A 26861-nucleotide genomic window follows, 5' to 3' on the forward strand; every position below is an offset into this window, starting at 1 on the left:
CGTTCTAGAATGATTTGTTCGGCGTTTCTGTTCAAGCTTTCTGCTTCACTACTTGTTGTCCAAACAGGACTGGACAGATTTCAGCCGCCGGTCTCGTATGGCCAACAATGGAGAATAATGTGTTGATTAAAAAGGTGTTCTGATGGCGCAGTAATCAACGCGCTGAGCTTTGTGCTCGGCGCTAGGGGGGTCAGTCTGCCATCCAGCGTGCAGCCCCCGCTAAGCCCACCAACAACAGCTCGTGCTAAAGCCTCCCAACGCTACCAACAATGAGAGCTTTGCGGGGACACTGGGCAAACTGCTGACTGTTCTCAACTGTTAATTCACACCTATTCTGTGCTGTCTACACACACACGCGCACTGGTTAGGATGCAAAGTTGGGTGTAGGATTGGACCCCTCCCAGCTTTTCCATCCCTCGGTGTGAGCAACACTGAGAGCGTCGCTGGTGTGCCGGCTCCAAAGCGTCAAAGCCACCCCGGGATCGCCTCCGCCTCAAGAGCCCCGAGCGCACGCTGCCGTGTTGGTGTGCTCCAGTGGCGTCCTCCTGCAGACCATGTGTGAGTGTCTCCGTGGAATATTCCGAGTCACCTGGACACCTTCCTCCGATGCAGGTCAGGATGAATAACTTTCGGTCTGGATCGCCACCAATAGCAAAGTTTGCGCAGCACCAAAGACGTCGCGATGTCACTTGAGTGATGAGCTCCCAGCTCTTAAGTAGAGCAGGCTCCATCACTTAAGCCATTTCATTTAGACCACATCAGCTAATTGATCTCTTTAACGGAAATTGGCTTGTTTTTGATTCGCCATTAATCGATGTTCCTACTTCTGTTTGCTGCAAACTTGAGAAAGACAAGTTGAGACCTGTTGATTTTACTAACAAATTGTGGCCACGTTTCCAGAATTGTCTCAACTCGTAATCCGATAAGTGTTGTGAGGTCACGAGACATCAAATCTTAAGTTTAGTCAAATTCCTGAACTGGACGACATTTGTTGGAATGTTCTTTCGGCTTGGTGGCTCAGTGTAGATTCTTGATTGCGATATGTAACTTGACAGTTGTGTGGCGTTAATCCGTAGCCTGTTTCTCTCTCCGAAGAAAACCATCAAGACCACCACAAAATTGACCCGGCAACCAGGCACCATTAATGCCAAAACCCCCTCCAAGCCTAGATACCCCAAACCTCTCGCTGAATAAATGTAAATCCAGGCGTTGTGGATCAAAGTCCATGTTTGCTGACACTGTCGTGGCAGGCGCCCCCATCCCAACACCATCCTGATACCAGATCAACAACAAGTCTGAAACGTCCAAACACTATCCTGACATAATATATTAGAATATTCTTGAAATTCTCCTCTAATTATCCATAGGGTTATTTTATCGTAAAACATCAAGACATAATCCTAACACTATACCGAGGCCATCTCCAAAACATTTCAATAGCATGACATGAAAGTCCGCAATATTTTAGCACTTTCCCAACGTCATCCCGAAAGAATATTGACATCACTACAACATTCTGACAAATTCACATCACCAGCTCCAGAAAACATCCTGAATAAATCCCAATGTCATTCCCACCAAAAAATTCTACATCCAAATAACATACCACCAGAAACCCAAGATAATCCCCACATTTCCACAATACCCCTACACAAAATCCCAACATCCCTACAGATTCTCCAGAACATCCCGACAAATTCCACCAAACACAAACGTCTCCACGCTATTCTCAGACAATTGAAGATTATCACAACACCAACCTGAAAATATGCTAATATCCCAATAGCATTCTAAAAATAGCCCAATGCCAATCTGAAAAAATTCCAACAATATCCTTAAAACCATACTGACAACATCCCAAAATCATCCCCCCCAAAAACTCTTCAAAATTCTGACAAAAATCCCATCACCATCCCCACAAAATCTTGACAACATGCTGAAGAAATCGCAATGAGATCCCCACGAAATACCCAGAACATCCTGACAAAATCCCCATACCATGACCACAAAATCTCTACAAACAACATCCTGACAAAAATCCCAACAGCATCCCCACAAAATGTGTCTAACATCCTGACAAATTCCACAATCTTGCACCCACCCTCAAAATCATCATGTCCAACAATATCGAAAACATCTCCACACCATTCCAACCCAATCGAACACGATCCCGACGCCAAAACTGAAAGAAATGCCCCAAAAAATTCTGATACCATCCCAAAGCCAACCCCCTAACAATATCCTCACGGCAACATCTCAATGGCATTCTGAAAACATCCCATTGCAAACCCAGCAACATGCCAACAATATCCTGACAACCTGACTAAAATCTACCACGAATGCATGGTGTCAACGGTCCAGTCCTGATATCAACTTTACAGAAGTGTCCGCTTCAGCTGAAGGGGAAATCTTGGAACATGTTGTGTTTTGTCATCAATCCACGTCATGGCAAAGCAGGAATTTTAGGCTGGTCCGGTTTGTGCAGTTGGGAGGGACTGAGTGTTTACCACACTAATAATACATGCACATACACACACTAATGAGAGAGAGAGAGAGAGAGATGCAGCTGCTCGGGCATATAGTGAGAGGAGGAAGCTTCACCCTTTCTCCAAATCCTGCTCTTTCTATTTTTAAACCTTTGCTTTCAAAATAACCTCGAAACAACATCTTGAACCAGGACCGCCATTCCGGACCTTTGGGAGCCCATTGGAGCTTTCACTCCACCTTCTTGAAATTCCCGCTCTGACAACGACATAAGCTAAAAGATGAAAATCTCTGTTGAAGTCGGTGCTAGTTGAGTGTCTAGAAACCACACGCAATGTTCTCGCAGAGACGCTCCAGTATGTCCCAAACCTTGTTATCTCCTTCTCCTTTACGTACTTTATCAGTAGGGCAGCCCCCGCCTCCCGCTGCCCTAATATGGGGGCATCTCCCTGCCCGCCGGCCAATCAGCAAGCTGGACCCATCCCTCCTGGAGATGCTGCGGTCCCGTGTCGGCGGCCCGAGGCTTTCAGTGAGGGTAGCGGCGGGCTGGCCGGCGACGAGGGGTGAAAGTTACTGACAGAGACGAGGGGGGGGGGGGGGGGTGAGAATTTAAAGAAATACCGTCAACAAGGAGAGACTGGACGTTTTAGGGTGGGAAGAAGAGAGACGCTGAGAAGGTTGAGAAAAAGGTAGGCTTCCTTTAAAGCTCCATTGAGTATCTTTGGAGAAAATGTTGAAGATTATGTCCTGTAGATGACATGGGAGGTTTTACGCAAAGTTGCTTAGCCTGCATGGTCCGGAAAGACTGCACACGGCTGAACAATAGCACGCTGTTTCAACAAACACTCGAGTAGTGTGTGTCACCATCACTTTCGGAGTGTTTTGTAACAAGACCTGGTCAGAGGAGCTCATGGAAAGAGCTGCTCACAACCTCATTTCTGAATTTGGACAAGCCACATTGGGTATGATTCAGAGATTGTCATGGGGAAAGCAGTTTTTGCTGTGGTCCAAAAAAAATCATCTGAAAGTGAAGGGACGTGCTGGCGTAGCGTTGACTTGGTTTAGCCTTCGTCTTCGCGTTACACACCAGTGACAGCTGCAGCGTGATGGTCATTGGATCCATTTGCCCCCTCCTGCACCGGAATGGACCGCCCCCCCCCCCCCCCCGCCCCCTTACCCGCCCCAGCCTGGTATGTGGGCATGGCGAGGGCACAGCGATGACACCCAAGATAGTTGTGTCTGTCTGTACTAGAAGGTTGCCTTTGGGTACCATTCTTGTATCCGTTGGGCTTACAGCGCTTTGTCACTCGTGTGGTAACCTCCAAAGCACGTCTGTACCCTTAGTACAGAGTTTTCTGGTAAATGTACATAAAATTTCTGGTAAATTTCCACAGGAAGTTAAGATGGGGAATTTTGGAAACACTCCAAATTGGAAACTTTCCGTAGGGATTATGGGATTTAACTGGTAATTGAGGGAAATTCAATGGAAATTCCTGAATTGCTCCATAGTTTTTCTGATTAACTCCAGCAGCGGTCGATCTGGAGCTTGGTCGTGCCCCAAATTTGGGCTGGCAACACAGAGCAGAAAAAAATACATTCAAAAATCTAAATCTAAACCAACCAAGCGACGGCTAGGAACTGTAAAAACTCGTTAGTTTGGGCCCTCGTAAATCAAGGTAACAATGTACTTGCATGAAGTCTGGTTATTTTCGTCGGGATTATGCTAAAATATATATATTTACGATCCCGAAAGAGCCAAGCTTTAATTTGGTAAATTCCAGGTTTCTTCTTGTTTAAACCCATAAATTCCACTGGAAAGTTTCCAACTTTGAAAGCCTTCAATTTACACTTGGTTTCTTAGCTGACCTTTCCGGTCCTGTCAAAGAAACCAAGACTTACCCGGGAGTGCATTAATTAGCACTGTGGGGTACACTAAAGGACATTAATGACCTGCTTTCTGGAGAAGCTTTAGTTCTAGTAGGGTCCCCCTCTTCCCTTGGGGTCTACAGAGTATCTGGCAGGAATTTAAAAATCATATGGGATTTCACTCCCTCAGTCAGCTTGCATTCTTCTGTACGTTGTGGCTTTGGTTTCTGTTTAAGACCTGCCTTCCTGCCCAGTGACTGTGCTGTCATTGGCTGTTTTTCAAGTCACTTTGGGTGCAAGCGTTCAAGTCTACATGCCAATCTAGTCAATCTATCGACATTGTAGCTGAAGATGCTACAATTGCACGAAGCGTGTCAGAATGTCTTTGTGGATCTGGTGGGCTTTGATTCTTATGTCCTTCGATGGAATTTCTATTGAAGTCCCCACCGGAGTTGGCAAAATCCGAATCAGAATCATCTTTATTTGCCAAGTGTGTCAAAAACACACAAGGAATTTGTCTCCGGTAGTTGGAGCCGCTCTAGTACGACAACAGACAGCCAATTGACGAGTCCTGGTGGTGTGACGGAGGCCAAGAACTCGACTGTCCTCAAGTCAAGTTCTGAGCGTGGCAGGGTAGCGGAAGCAGCTCGACGACATCGCATGAACTCTCTTCGGTGTAAACAAGGACCAGAAGTGACATGATGGATCACGATGGTTGTTTCCTGGCGTCTGTCTTTGGGCGGCGGCGGTGGTGTTTGAGGGTGGGGTTCATTTTTGAACAGGAAGTCGGATCAAGAGTGGTTCGGGGGGCTTGGGAGGGAGCCCCCGTGAGGAAACGGTTTTTGACATCTGCTTGAGGATGAACTTCCCTGCGCACGGCAGTGAGGGAAGAGTCATGAGTGGCCCATGACCAGAGAGAGCCAATCACAAGCGTCGGCTTTAGGAGGAAGAGGATATATATATATGTATATATATATATATTTAAAAAAAATAAAAAATAATAAGCTTTTGCAACTATTTTTCAAATGTAACCGATATTGTAATCATTGAAATTTTCTAAATCAACTGTAATTTAAGAACACATGTTAGAAGTAAATATAGAATATAGAAGTAAACTGAGTTAAGCGCTTGGTCACGGCACAAATGATACTCGTAAGTCAAGGTACCGCTGCGTTTACTAACAAGATAGGAGGGCACGCTTGTCAGAAATATCCCTTTCCTGTTTACATGGAGCCACTTCCCGTGCAGAGATCTGATTTGTGGCCCAGCGGACGTCGAGCTGGCATTGCCCACTCGATCCTGATGAGGACGATGACGGTTGCGTCTGCGCTTGTTATCTTCTTATCGCAAAAGAGTCAAACAGGAAATCTGCGGACGTGTTTCGCATTCAGGGTCTTACTTAACGACTGTGTGAAGTTGTTGGATCCAAGAATGATTCGTGGCAAACGCGATGTACCTTGTGCCAGCCTAAAATTGTAAAATTGGCCGTCAAAACACTAAAGGAAGGTGTTTTTGTTCTTATTTGCTAATTTAGCATTTATTTTGTTAGGGAGTGGTTGTGAGGCAATGTAAGCGAAGCCATGGGAACACCTTGTTTTGATTAGCATAAAAGCCTGAGCTAGCTACTCTTTCTTCTCAGTACAACACTGAAAATAAATAACAGAACAAGACAATTTTGTGCATGGAGGTGTTTTTTGTTGTTGTGCCAAATTATGAAAACGAGTATTCACTATAACTGACTAAAAATTCATTTTTACTTTTGTATTCAAGAACATTTCAGAGTCTGTGCAATGATCACTTCAATAATCGATTCATCTGTCTATCTTTTCGCTTAAGGATGAATTGAATTTAAAAAAAAAAGTGTTTAATTTCCATCTTTTTTTTCAAAAACAGGACATTATTTCAAAATGCACAAACACACATGTATTATGATTCACTGGTTTGGTCCATAAAATGTCAGAAAATAGGCAAAAAATGTTTATCATTCTTTCCCTTTGACTATGCAGTGTTAAAGGCCCAACAAACGCCCTTTTGTTTAAATTTTGCTGAAAAGCGATGGTTTTGGAGATAGGAGGATTCCGCCTGACATCAGCGATGAGAAATAAAGTTGAGCCGAGTTGCGAGTGTGCAGAACCTGGCTGCGCAGCCCCTCAAGAGTTTAGAAATGGCTTGGCTTGCAGTCACTGCGGACCGCCAGTTATTTCATGTGATCACTTTTTAAGGACCTCAGCCTGGCTATGTATGTGCCTGCATCTGTGTGTGTGTGTGTGTGTGTGTGGAGTGGCGAGGCGAGTCCGTTTGGGGCGTGGAAGCAGGTGTCCGGTGTCCAGCGGGTCGCAAGATGACACAACTCACATTCTGTGGCGCTCACAAGCGATCCTTGTCGCGATAAACGCCCAGCCCCCGAATAAGTCGCCGGGTGCATATTCCACTTAAGACAAATAAACGCCCTTCTTTTCACCCCCATCAAGAAAAAAAAAAGCAGAGTTCCCCACTTTGCCACCCGTTTTCGAGCCTTTTTGACTGATTTTTCAAGACCCACAGAATATTGAGTCCAGTGACAATAGAAGCATCGAACCTGACAAAAGAAAGAGGTATACTCGATTTCTTTCTTTCTTTTTTTTTATAGATTCTTCACCAAAAAACCCGGTTTCTGATCAAAAAGCGGAGAAAATGAGCTTTTTGTGGAAAAAATAATGTCACTTTGACGCTATCATCTTTTCTTTGACACCTCAAACTATAAAACAACAAAAAGAAGATAGAAAAATGGCTTTTGATGGGAAAATAATTTAATTTGCAGATATGCAACTAAGGTGGCAGTGGACGACTAGTTAGCACATCTGCCTCACAGTTCTGGGGACCGGGGTTCAAATCCCCAGCCCCGCCTGTGTGGAGTTTGCATGTTCTCCCCGTGCCTGGGTGGCTTTTCTCCGGGCACTTCGGTTTCCTCCCACATCCCAAAAACATGCATGGCAGGTTGATTGAAGACTCTAAATTGCCCGTAGGTGTGAGTGCGAATGGTTGTTTGTTTCTATGTGCCCCGCGATTGGCTGGCGACCGGTTCAGGGTGTACGCCGCGTGCCGCCCAATAGCTGGGGATAGGCTCCAGCAGCCCGTGACCCTCGTGAGGATAAGCGGTGAAGATAATGGATGGATGGATATACAACTAAGAAACGCAACGTGAGCAATGCTGACGAACTGCATGGCTCGAGCTAAACGTCTGTTACTTTTTTACATGCCGTTTGCCATTCACTCTATGAACCGCGACATCTTTTCTCAGGATCCTACTGCCACACATAATCTGTTCATGCTATACATATACATACTGTTCCGAGTGTCGGGTGCCTAAACTTGTCCGACTTCTAACATGTTTGCATTTCTGTCCCTCCTAATTAACATGACAAGCTGAGCGTCACCGCCTAATCTTTATCTTCTACTCAAAAGTTGTGCTGATCTCAAATCCAAAGCGATGCAATGCCGCCATCTACAGGGATCTGTTCGTCAGTCACAGCTGTTTACACAGCTGAATTTCACAGACAAGCTGGACGAGACCCTCTTTTACACATACCCGTTGAAAAATCACATTTGACGAATATATACGTCGATGGCAGCAAATAGTTGGATTCCAGATGACAAATAGAAACGTCCACGACAGTGAACGAGTTGAGGACTGTTGGCGTTCCAATAAACTCTAACATGTGGTCACTCCACAGCGTTGTGTGCGTCCCTGTTTACGTTATGGTTAGCATTGGCTTTTTATTTAGTTTTTAACACTTCATTCCGAAAACAACCGTTGTAAATGTGATATACCGCCAACGTTGTTTAATCTGCTTCCATGATGTGCTTTGTTGTCACCCTTCCAGACTCTGACAGAGAAGACGACGACGGCCATGTTTGCAGCGCCAGCAGAGATCAAGCCGTAAGCAAAACGCAGACTTTGCAAACGTCCAGCTGAAATGTGACTACAAAGGACTTAATGGATTTGTACAATTCATTTGAATGAACTGCTCACTTTACGTTAAATTGTTGAACATTTAACATGTTTATTCATTGGACCAAATGAATTTTGTCACTTTGAGTGTCGTTGTGTTGCCAGTTTTTGTTTCCACGTCATAAAAATTGGACATACCGACTCGTTGGTGTTTAAGGGATGTTCTGCGTTCATCTGGCTTGAATCCAAAATGCTCCCACATCGTCGCTGTGGCCACACATGTAAATGAGAATTTATCAAGTCTGAAAAAAAAAAAATCAATCATGGCCACTTTATTTATCAAAGGATAAGTCGGTATAGTAATTATGGCAACGGGCCTAAACAGGCATATAGTCTTTATCCTCGGCAAAGAGTGACTACCCATTGCATGCATACTGTACAAACTAAACAAACACACCATTAGGTACACCATCCAGTGTGAGTCAATGCAATACAACCACTCTGCCTTCATCAAGATACAGTAATAATGCTGTCTTTTGATTGGCCCACATTGTAGCACTTGAGACCCATGACCGTGTTGTTGCTCTGCACAGGTGAAAGATAAGAAGCGGTCTCCCCCTTCCAGCAGACCCCCCGTTGGCCCACAACGCAACCCTCACCACTGCGCCTCTGCAGAGGAACACGACAGTCCCGAGAGAGCGGTGAGACGCAAATACAATACACACGTACTGTAGTCTGTATATAAACATCCCATACATACAGTGTATGGTCACATACTGTACGCTATACAGACAAAAGTGCAGCACATCCTCACAGCTCGCTCACTAAACTATTGTGGACCACAATAGTCAGGCCGCATAAACAGCTTTCATTAGCGTGGAGTCAGCAGAAATGGCAGCAGCGATCTTTTCACCAGGGGATCAGCAACAAATAATGCAGCTCATCTTTGATGATTAGCATCGAAGCAGAAATGGAACTTACCGTGTCTGTCTGCTTGGCACAGTATGAGCGAGACAATTCATTAAGATAGTCAACTATTTCTGAAAAATGCCGTACTTTTCTGAAAGTCGCATATACAACCCCAATTCCAATGAAGTTGGGATGTTGTGTTAAACATAAATAAAAAATAAAAAAAAAAACACAATGATTTGCAAATCAGGTTCAGGGACAGGTGGCAAAAAAAAAGACTGAGAAAGTTGAGGAATGCTCATCCAACACCTGTTTGGAACATCCCACAGGTGAACGGGCCAATTGGGAACAGGTGGGTGCCATGATTGCTTCCCTGAATTGCTCAGTCATTCACAAGCAAAGATGGGGGCGAGGTTCACCTCTTTGCGAACAAGTGCGTGAGAAAATAGTCCAACAGTTTAAGGACAATGTTCCTCAACGTACAATTGCAAGGAATTTCGGGATTTCATCATCTCATCCATTTTCTGTACCGCTTTTCCTCACTAGGGTGGCGGGCGTGCTGGAGCCTATCCCAGCCATCTTCGGGTGAGAGGCGGGGTACACCCTGAACTAGTCGCCAGCCAATCGCAGGGCACAGACAGACAAATAACCATTCCCAACCACATTCACACCTATGGGCAATTTAGAGTCTTCAATGAACCTAGGTGTTATATATAATATTATATTATATATTTATGAAAGAAGTTGTGTCCCGGTAATTCCACAAAAACATGTTTACTTTGTTGCCAAAATGTGTTTCAAAAAGTGGCATATATTTCAGAAAAAAGTCCTATATTTCCAAATAAAAAGAGACCTATTTCTGCAAAAGGTTGTTTGTTTTCTTTTTAAAAAGTGTTTTTGTTGCGTGCAGGAGCAAAAGGAGAAGCTCCATGCAGAGTTGAAGCAGGTGCTGAGTCAAAAGAGAAGTCAACTGAGAGTGTCCACCTGCCGACTGACCCAACCGGAAATGGACCCGGAACCTTCTATCGAGCAGACAGTAAGTCCCCATCGCCATCAGACTTCCAAAAATCCAGACTGAGCTGGAATCTTTCAAGTCATCTCCAAAAATACAAAACATGCGGTCAGACGAAGTACTTTCAAATGTAGCGCAAATGCAAAATATAGTGCAAATGCAAGTAGTAGTTACCATCTCTGGCGCTAGCAAGCTTAGCCAGCTGAGCTAACGAGGCCTCTCCATTTTGCATTTGAGGAGCAGAGCACGGCGGAAGCCGCCGAGCCTCCGGTGGAAATTGTGGTGGAGACGGAGGCGGAGGCTGGAGCTAGCGGCTACAGCGTGACCGGCGGCGGAGAGCGAGGCATCTTCATCAAAGACGTGCTCAAAGACTCGCCGGCCGCCAAACATCTCAGCCTGCAACAAGGTGCCTGCGTGCTCACGCCACTCGCCCCATTACAGTCAACAATCGCTATTTGCGCCCCTAAACATAGTTACACCCCAGTGACAGCTGGTATACATATATAGTTTAAACATTAATAATACCACAAACTATGATCCCAAAACTCTTTGTCATTTCAAACTTATCTTTCCTGATAGCCATTGTATAATGTATGATTCCCCTCAAAAAGTGGTATACTTATGTAAAAGTTTGAAGTCATGTTTCTGAAAAAAGTTGGATATTTCTGTATATATATATTTTATTAAAACTTAATTTAAAAAAAGTTGTAGTTCTCCCAAACAATGTGTACAGTATACTGTATTTCTGAAAGAAGGCGGATTGTTCCCAAAAAACTGTATATTTTTTGAAAAAAAAATATTTCCCCTTCAAAATTTTAATATATTTGGGGAAAAAAATGATTGATTTTTAAATAAGGTTGTATATTGTTGGAAAAAAAGTTATATATCCATCCATCTATCCGTTTTCTTTCCCGCTTTATCCTCATGTGGGTCGCGGGCGTGCTGGAGCCTATCCCAGCTATCTTCGGGCGAGAAGCGGGGTACACCCTGAACTGGTCGCCAGCCAATTGTAGGACACAAACAAAACAACCATTCACACCTACGGACAATTTAGAGTCTTCAATGAACCTACCATGCATTTTTTAGGAATGTGGGAGGAAACCGCAGTACCCCGAGAAAAGCCACGCAGGCACGGTGAGAACATGCAAACGCCACACAGGCGAGGCCAGATTTGAACCCGCAACCTCAGAACTGTGAGGCAGATGTGCTAACCATGTGTGTGTATATTTCCCCCAAAAGTTTAATATTTTCAGAAAAAGGTTGGATATTTCCATTAAAAAAAATGCTGTTTTTCCTCAAAAAGTCTTTTTTTTTTTTCTTTACAAAAAAAAAAAAAAAAAAAAAGACAATTCCGTCAAACATTTACATCAATTGCCAAGAAGGGATTGCAGTCATATTCCTCGGGTCCAACATAATTCTTGCTGACCTCCTTTTTTCGACGGCAGGTGACCAGCTGCTAAGCGCCAAGGTCTACTTCGACAACGTGCGCTATGAAGACGCTCTGAAGATCCTCCAGTGCGCCGAGCCCTACAAAGTAAGCTTCCTGGTCAAGAGGACTGTCCACGGGGAGGAGATCTGCGTGCGGCCCCGCCTGCCCAGTGTGGACGTCAAAGGCCCCAAGGCCAAAATGGCCAAAATGGTAATCAAATATTTGAATTTGTCTTCGCTTTACTGGCTGTGTGACTTGTTAAATGTTTCCGGTAGTTGGAGCCACGTACGACAACAAACAAGCCACTAAAAAAATTAGTACGGACAGTCACTGAGCAATGAAAGGGTGCCAGTAATGTGATAATGCTGCTAAAGCAATTTAATGAAGGACTCTGGAGGATTTTAGAGACGTTTTAAGTGCTTTTTTTAAAGTGTTTTTTTGTTGTTGTTGAAAATTCCACAAAGATGGTGGCTACTTATCACGTGGCTACACCAAGCATGAAGGCGGGATTTCTGCTCTGAGTTAAGTAACTTTATATGATATAGTTTGTTATTTGTCGCAAAACCAAATAAAAGCAAAAACACAACATTAAATGCCTGGCCATCTTATTTTAGCATTCAGAGTACAGGAAGCTAGCAACTTAGCACTTAGCATGTGTCCAGAGGCTTGTAAAACGGTGTTGTATTGAATTGAATCTGTTTATTTCAATGTGCCATTTAAAATAAAAAAGACAAAAGCAAAAAAAGAGAAAACATCTAAATAGAAAAAGCAACTGAAACAATAATTGCAACAAATGAAAAAAAAAAATTCACCACAAAAATTCATAAGTAGCATAAAAATAAAAATGCACATCGAAAAGGAGTGACAAGAAGAAAAATCTATACATAACTGTCACTATAATCATTGTAGTAACATCAGTATGCACTGTTTACAGACCTTTTTTTTTTTTTACAAATGTTATTTGCTCCATGCGGCTTAGCAAGTTGGCAGTGGAGTATAGTGACTGCACATTACCGGCTTCATAATCTTAAATCATATATATTGCCTTTTGTAAATCATAGGAAGATTGTCTTGGCTGTTCGACATTTACAAAAAGAAGTCGAAAATGGTGGAGGGTGGCTGACCTTGTCGTACGTTTCAGAGCGTGAAGGCCATCAAGCCGTTCAAGGCGAAGAAGAAGCGAGGCGGTCGCTTCGGTCTGAAGAGGCTAAAAGAGAAGCGGCGCGAGGAGCTGGTGATCGAGGGAACGCCACCCCGGCTGGAAATGACCAATGTGGACGTGGAATTTTGCCTCCCCACGTTCAAACACGGGCGGAGCGGCCACCTGGAGGCAGAAGGGGGCACTGCGGTGAAGGCAAAGAGGAAAATCAGGTTCGTCAAGGCGTACTACACATCATAGGGATCATTTTGACTTTTTAAAGGAATATTTCTTGTGTACGTATACGCCTCAATCTTCGAGGCTTATAAATTCAAGTATATCACTAATATTGTTTTATATTAATGAATGCTAATAGACGCCTGGTCCTTGTAGTTGGATAAATAAACTCGTCCCACCCACTTTTTGCAAAAATACAGTATATGAAAGTGAGTACAGAGAGGTTTGTTGACATAAACGTTTAACCCATGTTCTAAGGAATGCAGGTTATTTTTCATGCCAGTTTTCATCCTGACAAAATATCTTCTCAGGTTTCCTCGGATGAAGACAAAAGGTCAAAATGGAGGAAAAGAGGAAAGCAGAGGAATGGAAGCAAAGGTGAAGGTGTCCCCGGCTGAGATTCCCAGAGCCAAAGTAAAAACCAAAGGAAAAGCCCCCAAGTTTGGAATCAACTTCCCCAAGAGCAAGGACGCTAAGTCGGGATCGGTGGAGCTGAGGAAGCCGGACGTAAATATCCCATCGCCATCTTTGGAGTTCAGTTTCCCTGCTGGGAAAGGCGTGGATGTGGAGATGGAGGGAGTATCATTGAATTCCCCGGATGTGAGGTTTGCCCTCCCCTCTGGCAAAGCACACACGTCTCTACCAGCAGGTAAGGGAAAGGTGGAAATAAAAGCTCCGAAACTTGAAGTAAGAGGGGGCGATGCCGAAGTCACTACGGGAAACGTTGACATCGAAACAGGCAAAGGCGATGGAAAACTGCGAATGCCAAAGTTGAAACTTCCCAAAATGAGACTCTCACGTCATTCGGATGAGATTGATGATGACAAAATGAAGGTCAAAGCAGAAGGAGACATCGGCGTTCCAACGGTGGAAATGAAAGGAGGAAGTGGTATTGTTCTCCCTGAAGCACATGTCACCAAAGGAGGCATCTCAGGAAATGTTCCATCCATTCAAATGCCTTCTGTTGACATCTCTTTACCCAAAGTCAAAGGAACATCAGGCATGGATGTAAAGACAGCAACGAAGAAGCCTGGAATAGAGTGTCCTGTGCCGGACGTGGAGCTGCATGTTGGGAGAATTCCTGATGAGGTGGAGGGCACGTTTAAAGGACCAGAAATTTCCATGCCTGCACTTGATATCTCTTTACCAAAGATCAAATCCTCTGATCTGGATGCTGAAGGGAGAGGAAGTGGAGAGAAATTCCGTCTTCCTTCCGTTGAGGTTGGAATAGACATGAGCCATTACATGGGTGGAGATGGGAAGTTCACCTTACCGAATTTGAATGTATCCCAATCACAAAAAGTTGATCTGAAACGACCAGATGTTGCAGGAGGATTCAAGTTACCCAGTGTGGACCCGACGCTTCTCAAAGGCAAAGACGTGGACCTGGATCTGCCGGACGTTGACATTTCTTTGCCAACAGTGAGTCTTCCAGGGGCTGGTGTCAAACTAAAAGGTCCAGAACTCATGGGAGGGAAGTTGGAAAGGCCAGATATTGATGTTTCAATTCACAAAGGAAAACTTGAAGGTGGTGTTGAGCTTGACGGCCCCGACATCAAAGGAGGAAAGTTGAAAATGCCAACGTTGGATGTTTCTTTACCAAAGGTCAATCTTCCAGAGGGTGGTGTCAAACTAAAAGGCCCAGAATTCAAGGGGGGGAAGATGGAAATTGCAGACATTGGTGTCTCACTTTCCAAGGCTGAGGCAGATTTTGACATTGAAGGCCCTGACATAAAAGGAGGAAAATTCAAAATGCCAACGTTTGATGTTTCTTTACCGAAAGTTAATCTTCCAGAGGGGGGTGTCAAACTAAAAGATCCAAAACTCAGGGGTGGGAAGATGGAACTGCCAGACCTTGATGTCTCACTTCCCAAAGGAAGATTTGAAGGTGGCGTTGAGCTTGAAGGCCCCGACGTCAAAGGACGAAAGTTCAAAATGCCAACATTTGATGTTTCTTTACCAAAAGGCAGTCTTCCAGAGGGTACTGTCAAACTAAAAGGTCCAGAACTCAAAGGAAAGGTAGAAATTCCGGACATTGATGTCTCAATTCCAAACGTTGAGGGACATTTTGACATTGAAGGCCCTGATGTAAAAGGAGGAAAGTTCAAAATACCAACATTTGATGTTTGTTTGCCAAAAGTCAATCTTCCAGAGAGTGGTGTCGAACTAAAAGGTCCAGAACTCAAAGGAAAGGTAGAAATTCCAGATGTCGATGTCTCAATTCGAAACGTTGAGGGACATTTTGACATTGAAGGCCCTGACGTAAATGGAGGAAAGCTCAAAATGCCAAAATTGGATATTTCTTTCTCAAAAGTCAACATTCCAGAGGGTAGTGTCAAGCTAAAAGGTCCAGAACTCAAGAGAGGGAAGATGGAAATGCCAGACCTTTCACTTCCCAAAGGAAAATTTGAAGGTGGCGTTGAGCTTGAGGGCCCTGATGTCAAAGGAGGAGACTTCAAAATGCCAACATTTGATGTTTCTTTACCAAAAGGCAGTCGTAAAGAGGACGGTGTCAAACTAAAAGGTCCAGAACTGGAGGGATGGAAGATTGAGATGCCAGATCTAGATATGTCCTTCCCGCAAAGAAAAGCTGAAGGAGAGACTGGAATTGAAGGGCATGTTGGCATGGGAGGAAAGTTTCAAATGCCCTCTGTTGATCTTTCTCTTCCTAAAATGAAAACAAAAGGTCCAGAGATCAATATTGAAGGTCCTGAATTTAAAGGTGGAAAAGTCACCGCCCCAACTGTGGATGTTTCCCTTCCCAAAGTTGAAGGCGACCTGGACCTTGAAAGCCCTCATCTTAAAGTAGGAACATTTAAAATGCCAACATTTGATGTTTCTTTACCCAAAGTACATTTTCCAGAGGGTGGTGTTAAAGTAACAGGTCCAGAACTCAAGGGAGGAAAGATGGAAATGCCAGACATCGATGTCTCACTTCCCAAAGGACAATTTGAAGGTGGCAATGAGCTTGAAGGCCCTAATGTCAAAGGAGGAAAGTTCAAAATACCTACATTAGATGTTTCCTTACCAAAAGTCAATCTTACAGAGGGTGGTATCAAACTAAAAGGTCCACAACTCAACAGAGGGAAGATGAAATTTCCAGACGTTGATCTCTCACTTCCGGAAGGAAAATCTGAAGGTGGTGTTGAGTTTGAAGGCCCTGACGTCAAAGGAGGAAACTTCAAAATGCCAACATTGGATGTTTCCTTACCAAAAGTAAACCTCCCAAAGTTTGATCTCAATGTGGAAACACCAGATGTAAAAGGAAAAATTGAAATGCCATGTGTGGATATTTTGGTTCCAAAAGGAAAAGTTGAAGGTGACCTGAATCTTGAAGGCCCTGATGTCAAAGGAGGAAAGTTCAAAGTGCCAACATTTGATGTTTCTTTACCAAAAGTCAATCTTCCAGAGGGTGGTGTCAAATTAAAAGGCACAGACCTGAAGGGAGGAAAAATAGAAATTCCAGACGTCGATGTCTCACTTCCAAAGGTTGAGGGAGATTTCAACATTGAAGGCCATGATGTCAAAGGAGGAAAATATAAAGTACCAAAATTCAATGTTTCTTTACCAAAAGTAAATCTTCCAGAGGGCAATGTCAAACTAAAAGGTCCAGAACTTGAAAGACGGAAGATTGAGATGCCAGACTTAGATATTTCATTCCCTAAAGGAAAAGCAGAAGGAAAACTAGGACTTGAAGGGCATGTTGGCAAGGGAGGAAAGTTTCACATGCCCGCTGTTGATCTTTCTCTTCCTAAAATGAAAACAAAAGGTCCAGAGATCAATATTGAAGGTCCTGAATTTAAAGGTGGAAGATTTACCGCCCCAACTGTGGATGTTTCCCCTCCCAAAGTTGAAGGTCACCTGGATCTTGAAGGCCCTGATATTAAAGGAGGAAAGTTTAAAATGCCAACAATAGATGTTTCGCTACCCAAAGTCAATCTTCCAGAGGGTGGTGGTAAAATAAAAGGTCCAGAACTCAAAGGTGGAAAGATAGAAATACCAGACATTGATGTCTCACTTCCCAAAGGAAAAGTTAAGGGTGGTGTTGATCTTGAGGGCCCTGAGATCAAAGGAGGACAATTCAAAATGCCAACATTTGATGCTTCTTTACCCAAAGTAAATCTTCCAGAGGGTGGGGTCAAACTAAAAGTTCCAGAATTTGAGGGACAGGAGATTGAGATGCCAGACGTAGATATTTCATTCCCTAAAGGAAAAGTTGAAGGAAAAATGGGAATTGAAGGGCATGTTGGCAAGGGAGGAAAGTTTCAAATGCCCTCCGTTGATCTTTCTCTTCCTAAAATGAAAACAAAAGGTCCAGAGATCAATATTGAAGGTCCTGATGTTAAAGGTGGGAAAGTCACCATCCCAAGAGTTGATGTTTCTCTCCCCAAAGTTGAAGGAGACTTGGATCTTGAAGGCTCTGATGTCAAAGGAAGAACGTTCAAAATCCCAACATTTGATGTTTCTTTACCAAATGTCAGTCTTCCAGAGTGTGGTGTTAAACTAAAAGGTCCAGAACAAAAGGGAGGAAAGATGGAAATTCCAGACATTGACGTCTCACTTCCCAGAGGAAACATTGAAGGGGGTTTTGATGTTGAAGGCCCTCATGTCAAAGTTCAAAATGTTAAAGGAGGAAAGTTTAAAATGCCAAAATTTGATGTTTCTTTACCAAAGGTAAACCTTCCAGAAGGCGATGTCAAACTAAAAGGTCCAGAACTTGAGGGACGGAAGATTGAGATGCCAGACTTAGATATTTCACTCCCTAAAGGAAAAGCGGGAGGAGAAATGAGCAAAGGAGGAAAGTTTCATATGCCCTCTGTTGATATTTCGCTTCCTAAAATGAAAACAAAAGGTCCAGAGATAAATATTGAAACGCCTGACATTAAAGGTGGAAAAGTCACCATCCCAACTGTGGATGTTTCTCTTCCCAAAGTTGAAGGAGACCTGGTTCTTGGAGGCCCTGATGTCAAAGGAGCAAAGTTCAAAATGCCAACATTTAATGTTTCTTTACCAAAGGTTAGTCTTCCAGAGGGTGGTGTCAAAGTAAAAGGCCCAGAGCTCAAGGGAGGAAACATGGAAATTCCAGACATCAGTATCTCACTTCCCAAAGGAAAAGTTGAGGATGGTGTTGATCTTGAGGGCCCTGATGTCAAAGGAGGAAAGTTAAAAATTCCATCATTGGATGTTTCCTTACCAAAAGTCAACCTTCCAAAGGGTGATCCCATTTTGGAAGCACCAAAATTCAAAGGAAAAATGGAAATGCCAAGTGTGGATATTTCACTTCCAAAAGGAAAAGTTGAGGGAGATATAGACATTGCAGGCGCTGACGTAAAAGGAGGAAAGTTCAAATTGCCAACATTTGATGTTTCTTTACCAAAGGTCAGTCTTCCAGAGGGTGGTGTCAAAGTAAAAGGCCCAGAGCTCAAGGGAGGAAAGATAGAAATTCCAGACGTCGATGTCTTGCTTCCCAAAGTTGAGGGAGATTTTGACATTAAAGGCCTTGATGCAAAAGGAGGAAAGTTCAAAATGCCAACGTTAGATATTTCTTTGCCAAAAGTCAATCTTCCAGAGGGTGGTGCTAAAATAAGAGGCCCAGAATTCAGTGGAGAGAAGATTAACATGCCAGACTTTCATATGTCACTTCCTGAAGGAAAAGCAGAAGGAGAAATAGGAATTGAAGGGCATAGTGCTAAAGGAGGAAAGTTTCACATGCCCTTTGTTGATATTTCTCTTCCTAAGTCAAAAATAAAAGGTCCAGGGATAACTATTGAAGGTCCTGACGTTAAAGGTACAAAAGTCACCATGCCAACAGTTGACGTTTCTACTCCCAAAATTGAGGGGGACCTGGATATTGAAGGCCCTGATGTTAAAGGAGGAAACATCAAAATGCCAACATTAGATGTTTCTTTACCAAAGGTCAATCTTCCAGAAGGTGGTGTCAAACTAAAAGGTCCAGAACTCAAAGGAAAGATGGAAATTCTAGACGTTGACGTCTCACTTCCAAAAGTTGAGGGAGGTGAAGGCCCTGATGTCAAAGGAGGCAGGTTTAAAATGCCCAAACTTGATGTTTCTTTCCCAAAAGTCAGTCTTCCAGAGGGTGGTGTCAAATTAAAAGGTCCAACACTCAAGGGAGGAAAGATGCAAGTTACAGACATCGATGTCTCTCGTCCCAAAGGAAAAGTTGAGGGTGGTGTTGAACTCGAAGGCCCAGACTTCAAAGGAGGAAAGTTCAAAATGCCATCGTTGGATGTTTCTTTACCAAACGTCAGACTTCCAGAGGGTGGTATTAAAATAAAAGGTCCAGATCTTGGGGGAAGGAAGACTGATTTGACAGACGTTGATGTCGCACTTCCCAAAGGAAAAGTAGAAGGAGAAATGGGAATTGAAGGACATTTAAGTAAAGGAGGAAAGTTCCATATGCCCTCTGTTGATATTTCTATTCCTAAAATAAAAACAAAAGGTCCAGAGATAAATATTGAAGGCCCTGATGGTAAAGGCGGAAAAGTCACAGAACCAACGGTTGATGTTTCCATACTAAAAGTCAGTCTTCCGGGGGGGGGTCTTAAACTAAAAGGTCAAGAACTCAAGGGAGGAAAGATGGAAATACCAGACATTGATGTCTCACTTCCCAAAGCTGAGGGAGATTTTGATGTTGTCGGCCCTCAAGTCAAAGGAGGAAAGTTCAAAATACCAACATTTGATGTGTCTTTACCAAAAGTCAATCTTCCAGAGGGGGGAATCAAACTAAAAGGTCCAGAACTCAAAGGAGGGAGGATGGAAATTCCAGACATTGATGTCTCACTTCCCAAAGGAAAAGCTGAGGGTGCTGTTGAACTTAAAGGCCCTGATGTCAAGGGAGGAAAGTTCAAAATACCAACATTTGATGTTTCTTTACCAAAAGTCAATCTTCCAGAAGGGGGAATCAAACTAAAAGGTCCAGAACTCAAGGGAGGGAAGATGGAAATTCCAGACATTGATGTCTCACTTCCAAAAGTTGAGGGAGATCTTGACATTGAAGGCCCTGACGTCAAAGGACGAAAGTTCAAAATGCCAACGTTGGATGTTTCTTTACCAAAAGTCAATCTTCCAGAGGGTGGTGTCAAATTAAAGGGCCCAGATTTCGGTGGAGGGAAGATCGACATGCCAGACATTGATATGTCACTCCCTAAAGGAAAATTTGAAGGACAAACGGGGATTGAAGGGCATCTTGATAGAGGAGGAAAGTTTCATATGCCCTCTGTTGATATTTGTCTTCCAAAAATGAAAGCAACAGGCCCAGAAATAAATATTGAAGGCCCTGACGTCAAAGGTGTAAAACTTACCATGCCAACAGTTGATGTTTCTATTCCCAAAGCTGAGGGAGACCTGGATATTGAAGTCCCTGATGTCAAAGCAGGAAAGTTCAAAATGCCAACATTTGATGTTTCTGTACCAAAAGTCAATCTTCCAGAAGGTGGCCTCAAACTAAAAGGTCCAGAACTCAAAGGAAAGATGGAAATTCCAGATGTTGACGTCTTGCTTCCAAAGGTTGAGGGAGACATTAACATTGAAGGCTCTTATGTCAAAGGAGGTAGGTTTAAAATGCCCAAACTTGATGTTTCTTTACCAAAAGTCAATCTTCCAGAGGGTGGTGTCAAACTAAAGGGTCCAACACTCAAGGGAGGAAAAATGCAAGTTCCAGACATCGATGTCTCTCTTCCCAAAGGAAAAGTTGAGGGTGGTGTTGAACTCGAAGTCACGGACATGAAGGGAGGGAAGTTCAAAATGCCATCGCTGGATGTTTCTTTACCAAACATAAATCTTCCAGAGGGTGGTATTACAATAAAAGGTCCAGACCTTGAGGGAAGGAAGATTGACATGCCAGACATCGATGTGTCATTTCCCAATGACAAAGCAGGAGCGGAAATAGGAATTGAAGGAGGAGGGAAGTTTCATATGCCCTCTGTTGATATTTGTCTTCCCAAAATGAAAACAAAAGGTCCAGAGATAGATATTGAAGCTCCTGACATTAAAGGTAGAAAAGTCACCATGCCAACGGTTGATGTTTCGCTCCCTAAAATTAAATCTCCAGAAGTAGATGTCAGTTTGGAGGGTCCTGATGTAAAAGGTGGAAAAGTCACCATCCCAGCAATGGCTAGAATGACAGGAGAAAGTGCAGGTTCAGGTTCTCTTAAACGTGGCACAGTCAAACTTCCAACTGTTGACATCTCCGCTCCGAAGGTGGATCTTGACTTTGGCCTCACCAAACCAAAAGGTGACGATGTGGAAGTGGCGCTTCTAAAAGCAGAGGGAAGCAGGCCTTCTTCTGGGGGAAGTTTTGATTTGCCTAATGTCTCTCTCAAAGTCCCCAGTTTTACTCTTCCCAGGTTTAGTGGAAAGTCCAAGGCTGGTCATTTGGAGGCATCGGGACAAAGCTGTGAGGGTGACATTTCTCTCAGAGCGCCATCCATGGAGTTGGGTTTGGACAGCAAAGACCAGGGGAAAAAAGCTAAACTCAAAAAGCCCTCCTTTGGAATATCCAAAACAGATGCAGATGTGTCTGTGTCTTGTCCTGAATTAGATGTCAATTTAAAAAAGGGGGGGATTGACATTCCGAAACCAGATACCAATGTTGACGTGGAAGGGAAAGGTCGTTTCCATGCACCTGATATCACTATCAAACTCCCAAAGTTCTCCATGCCGGGATTTGTTTCAAAAGATGGAACTTTGGGAAGGCCCAGTAGTGACCGTGAAGCTCAGGCCAAGGCCAAAATGCCCTCAGTTGAGCTATCACTTCCTGCCACTAAAACACCAGAAATGGAGGTTCTTCTCCCCAAAGCAGAGGTGGACGTATCAGAGGGTGACATCCGAACCTATGAGGGAGACCTGAAAATTCCCAAAAGGCCTGTGATTGATGTGTCTGCGCCCAAAGTAGACCTGGCTGTGCCACTTGAGTCCAGTTATGAGAGAGAAGGAACGAAATTCAAGGTGCCCGATTTGGACTTATCCCGACTGAAAGGAAAAATCAGCAGAATGCCGAAAAGCAAATCTTCAAAGATTGAAGCACCAGAAGTTAAACTCAAAATGCAGTCAATAGACATTTCAATTCCCAAGGCACCAGATGTTGACCTTCACGGAGATGGAAGAGTTGACTTTAACATGCCACATGCCAACATTGACCTTCCGGAAGCAACAACACCAAAGACAGACATATCCATCCCCAAAGACAAAGTTGGTTTGCATGTGAAGGGAGAGCATTCAGGTCTGAAACTGAAGATGCCAAGACTGGATATCCAGGGTCCAAAAGGAGACCTGGAGCTGGACTTGCGTTTTCGGAGAGGAGAGGGCAGGATGGAAGTATCTGATTTAGAAACCAACAGCAAAGTCAAAGGGCCCAAAGTCAAGGGAACAAAGTTCAATATTGGAATGCCAAAAAAGAAAAATGGTGGCGGTGTAAAGGTTGAGCAGGACATTGAGATTATTCAGCCTGGAATCTATGGTCCGACATCCTCAAGTCACAACGGACACAAAGAGGTAAATATTAATGTCCAAATGCCAAGTGTTACGTTACCAAGTGTAAGTGTGACCAGCAAACAAGGCTCAGCAGAATGTGGCCTCCCGTCATCATCAAGTACAGTCCCCAGGATTCCAGACATAGACTTTGATATTGGCACAGCACAGGACGAAGACGAGGACAAACTGGGCAAGAAGATAAAAATCCCCAAGTTTGGTGTCCCTCTACCTTCCCTGTCCTCCCCAGAAGGGAGGATGGAGATATGTGGCCCGCAGCTCAAATACGAGGGTCCCAAAGTCCCCAAAGTAAAGAAAGCAGTTTTTGTTTTAGTAAATCCACCTCAAACCGACGATGTGACTCTAAATACAGGTGATGCCAAGGTAAAGATTCCAACACTCCAAACAAAGTCCATAGAAACATCTGTTGACACACCTGGAATGTCAGCGTGTGCGAGTTCATTAAGGTCAGCTGACCTCACGCTCAAGCCGGAAGGTCCAAGTTCAAGGTTCCACTTTGAAAAAGAGGCAAGTCCTCACAAGGGAGCAGCAGCGAGTGCAAAAGTCAAACTTCCAAAGGTGGAATTCACTTCTCCTTATGGCAAGAAAACTGCAGGTCACGCCAACTTGGAAATGACAACCAGACTAGACACACCTTCATTTTCAGGAGAAGACCCAAAAGGGCTCCAAATAAAACCTGGCAAGGTTTCATTTGAAGGTTTCGTTGAGTCCTCCTCAAAAGAAGTTGTCTCACAGCACTCCAGAACGGAAAGGTTGGACGGGGACAGCTCGGGATCGCCAGCTGGTTTTACCATGGAGTTCAGCTCGATGAAGGTCCGAACCTGGGGTGAGGGAGATACCAAAGGAGAACCCCAAGGGAGAGAGTCTCCCCCATGGTTCAAGGTCCCCAAGTTCACCCTGAAACCACACTCTACAGGTAAGCCTGCTTTCTCACCTTGAACGCAGCTATTGTCACATCTTGTTTTGTCTTTTTGTCAAATAGCAGACCTATAACGCACCTGGCATCTTTTAGCTCTTTCGTCATGCCCGCAAACGTCTCTGCCACTTTTTTTTTTTTTTTATCTCCACAACACGAGCAACGGCAATTCACTTCTGCATTGCGCGGTTGTCACTATATTTTAGGGGCTACTTTCTGCTCTAGAGTGCATGAGAGAGAGAGAAAAGGAGACTTTGCGAAACGAGAGGTTCCGACAATTATCACAAACTGTCTCACCTCTAGTCACGTTACTAAAACTGTACTAAAATGTTCACAATCACAGCATTTGTATTTTTAATCGTCCCAAACCAGTCTATAAAACGTATTGTTTGACCAGCTAGCTGAACTGTTAAATTAGCTTACCTGTCTTTCTGAGTTTTGTAGTGACGGATGAAGTTCGACTTCGTTGTTTTTGTATCTTTAATGCGCGAGTTGCCAACCATGCATGTTGCCATGCACTTTTAGAAGACTTCATTAACAACATAATCCATCCATCCATTCTCAACACCGCTTACCGCGGTTAGGGTCGCAGGGAAGCCGGAGCCTATCCCAGCTGACTTCGGGCAAAAGGCGAACTACAGCCCGAACCGGTCGCCGGTCAGTCGCAGGGCACACATAGGCACAGACAACCGTTCGCACCCACATTCACACCGTCACTGAGTGGGAACTGAACCCATGCTGCCCGCACCAAAGTCAGGCGAGTGGACGCAACATAATCCTTGAATCCAAATTGTATTGTTTTTGGAGCTCCTTTCACGAATGACCCCCTAAAACATTTCCTACTTAAAAAAAAGGCAAATTGTCTCAAATAAAATGCAGCTTTCCAACTCTAAACGAGATGGCTTGTCGAATGATCTAGTTCAAGTCAAATCTCTTGGCTACCAAGTCAAGGTCAAGTGTTTGGCAAGCAAGTCGCAAGTCATAAAACTGGCAACTCGAGTCGACACGAGTCAAGTCATTTGACTCGAGTCCCCCCATCTGTGGTGTGGTGCGTGAAGAGTTGTTTTTTCTTCCCTGATCTAACAACTTTCACCAAGTGTAGCTAAACAACCAATGAAAAGACATCATTTTTAAAAACCAGTATCTTCATTGGCCGCCAGATCTGCCGTTGAACACATGCTTCTTCTTCGGACTGCACCTCCTCCATTCACTTTGTTTAAAAGATGAGCCAAGATGACAGCTAAACGTCGGTACTTTGTTTTAATGACCCGAGTGCCGGATAATGAAGGACCGTGACATACGGTGACTAACGGCTAGCTGCTCAACCTGAGGTACAGTTAAGTGCCTAATTAAAGATAAAGACTCCTTTGCATATATGTACTGAAAAAAAATGAGAGTATCTCTGTATCGGATTCAAAAGACATCCGAAAAAGGCCAAAAGAAATGTAGTAAAAGGTCATTTTCACAAGTTGCGAAGCGGCGACATACACGGCAGCGTCTTTCTTTGAAATGAACTCGCCTGTAAGACATCGAAGTTGTGCTGGAATGTCAGTTGTATTAACTGTCCCGTCTTGTTTTTTTTGTCTCTGCTCCAAAGACTAACCTTCCCTTCTGTCTTACACGCTGTTTTGCCTCCTCACCCCCTGGCAGGCTTCCTCCAGATCACGCCGGAGGGATCTCCTCGGGCACAGCGGCGAGGGGAGCTGGGAGGCGAGGCCGACGTCTCGGGCTCCTTCTGCCCGCACGCTTCCGACGTCACCGCAAGCGACGTGTCCTCACCGGTGGGAGGAGGCTCGGTTACCATGGTGACCAAGACCACCAGGACGACACGGCGCGCCACGTCGGCCGCGACGCCAGCGGGCGACTCGGCGGTGACCGCTCACCCGCCGTCAGATCTCTGAGGAGCCGGACAGGGCTGCAAAATCAAAGTCTTTATTTTGGGAGATGCAGACACTCCCCAACTTACAAACGAGTTACGTTCCACAACACCGTTTGTAACTTCGAGCCTTCGTAAGTCGTTATTTTGCAATTTTTCTATTGTCACTATGTATTACTTAGTGCCAGTGCTCTCTCTCTCTCTCTCTCTCTCTCTCTCTCGCATCGTTCGTTTGTTAAAAACTTAAATCGTAAACTCAAGTTTAATAATACATACTGTAATACAGTACAGTGCTTCGAGATCTGCTCCATATGTAAAATGCCTTGTAAAGTGATTTGGCGCTAAATAAATCAAATTAAATTGCACTGAATTAAATTCGAACTTGCCTGTATACTGTGAAAAACCATCAAAACGATTGCGCGGAAAATGCACCGCAACGTAGCGGAGGTTCACTGCACAAAGAAGGCGTGCTACACAAAATTCAAACTTCATTTCTGGGAAGTAACACTCAAGTGTTCCTATGTCCGAATGTCAGTCAATTGAATGTTCAGAAGTAGAAGAGTGTCTGTATTCATGTGTTGAAAATTCAGCATTATTAACAGAGTAATATATATTTACTTTTTCATTTTTCATTGTGCCATTTCTTTTTTTTTTTTTGTAACTGCGTCTCCAAGTGTTTTAGTGGCGTTTGAGTTATTTTCAATACTTATTGTGAAGCAATTTAATTGTCGTCGGAGTTACATTTGACAGTACTGCCAGAGGATTATGTAAATACAAGTATGTCCCTTGTGGAGGTAATTCATTCATTAGTATTATTATCATATTTTCCGAGAGTAGCAGCGGGAATGTGGATGTCACTTTGGTTTGTGTGTCTTTGAGGTTTCTTTGAGATTGTGACAAATTTTGTATTTTTAGCTCGTCAGTCAGGCCGGAAAACATTTTTTTTTTTGCCGTTTGTGTGGATACTGTAACCGTGCTGCTGTTCTAATTCATATTTCCATTTTTCATGCATCTCGAGCAAGCAATATCTTGCAAAATTGAAATCTTCACATAGATACTATATGGACAGAGTTATCAACTCAACAGTACAGAATACAAATGGATAGCTTATGCGTCAATATAGTGTATATACAGCTCACACTCATTTTTACAACATAATAGTTTGTCATAAATAGTACAAATAAGAGGTTAGATTCTGTAAAATAGAAAACATCTGACAGCACTACAGCACGTCAGTAAAATCACATTTCTTATGCGAGACATTTGAGAATGTATATGCATGTACATTTCTACTTTGGTTGCTGTGCCTGTTTTGCAGGTGAAATTAATTTTATTTTACAATTTTTCAAATGCTGGATAGAGTATACGTAAGTACACACTGAGCTGTTTGTGTAGAAGCAATGACTTTTGTGGTTTGAACGTGTTTGTGTAAGTGCTAAATGTTGTGTTGTCACAACTGCATTGGAAAGATTGTTGGTGAAGATATTGCATAAATAAAATATTTACACATCATGTATATTTCAATGGCAATGTAACAAGCTGCAACACAAATC

The 26861-nt window shown here is 43.6% G+C and overlaps 1 protein-coding gene across 5 annotated transcripts; it reads left to right on the forward strand.

The window, feature by feature from the left end:
* The first annotated feature begins 37 nt into the window (after positions 1-37).
* On the forward strand, positions 38-26820 carry prx (periaxin). 5 transcript variants are annotated; one of them, XM_061781548.1, is made up of 9 exons: positions 38-612; positions 8214-8269; positions 8875-8982; positions 10101-10226; positions 10440-10608; positions 11648-11841; positions 12773-13002; positions 13318-23432; positions 25083-26820. In XM_061781548.1, exons 1-9 carry the CDS (start codon positions 555-557, stop codon positions 25331-25333), a joined length of 11307 nt encoding a protein of 3768 aa, XP_061637532.1. In that variant the 5' UTR covers positions 38-554; the 3' UTR covers positions 25334-26820. The 5 variants fall into 5 exon arrangements, with proteins under 5 accessions (XP_061637532.1, XP_061637534.1, XP_061637535.1 ...); XM_061781550.1 differs by having other exon boundaries at positions 10443-10608; XM_061781551.1 differs by having other exon boundaries at positions 10446-10608.
* Positions 26821-26861: the final 41 nt, after the last annotated feature.

This window comes from Phyllopteryx taeniolatus, chromosome 8 (genome assembly GCF_024500385.1).
Source record: "Phyllopteryx taeniolatus isolate TA_2022b chromosome 8, UOR_Ptae_1.2, whole genome shotgun sequence".
In the NCBI taxonomy this organism is placed as follows: Eukaryota; Metazoa; Chordata; class Actinopteri; order Syngnathiformes; family Syngnathidae; genus Phyllopteryx; species Phyllopteryx taeniolatus.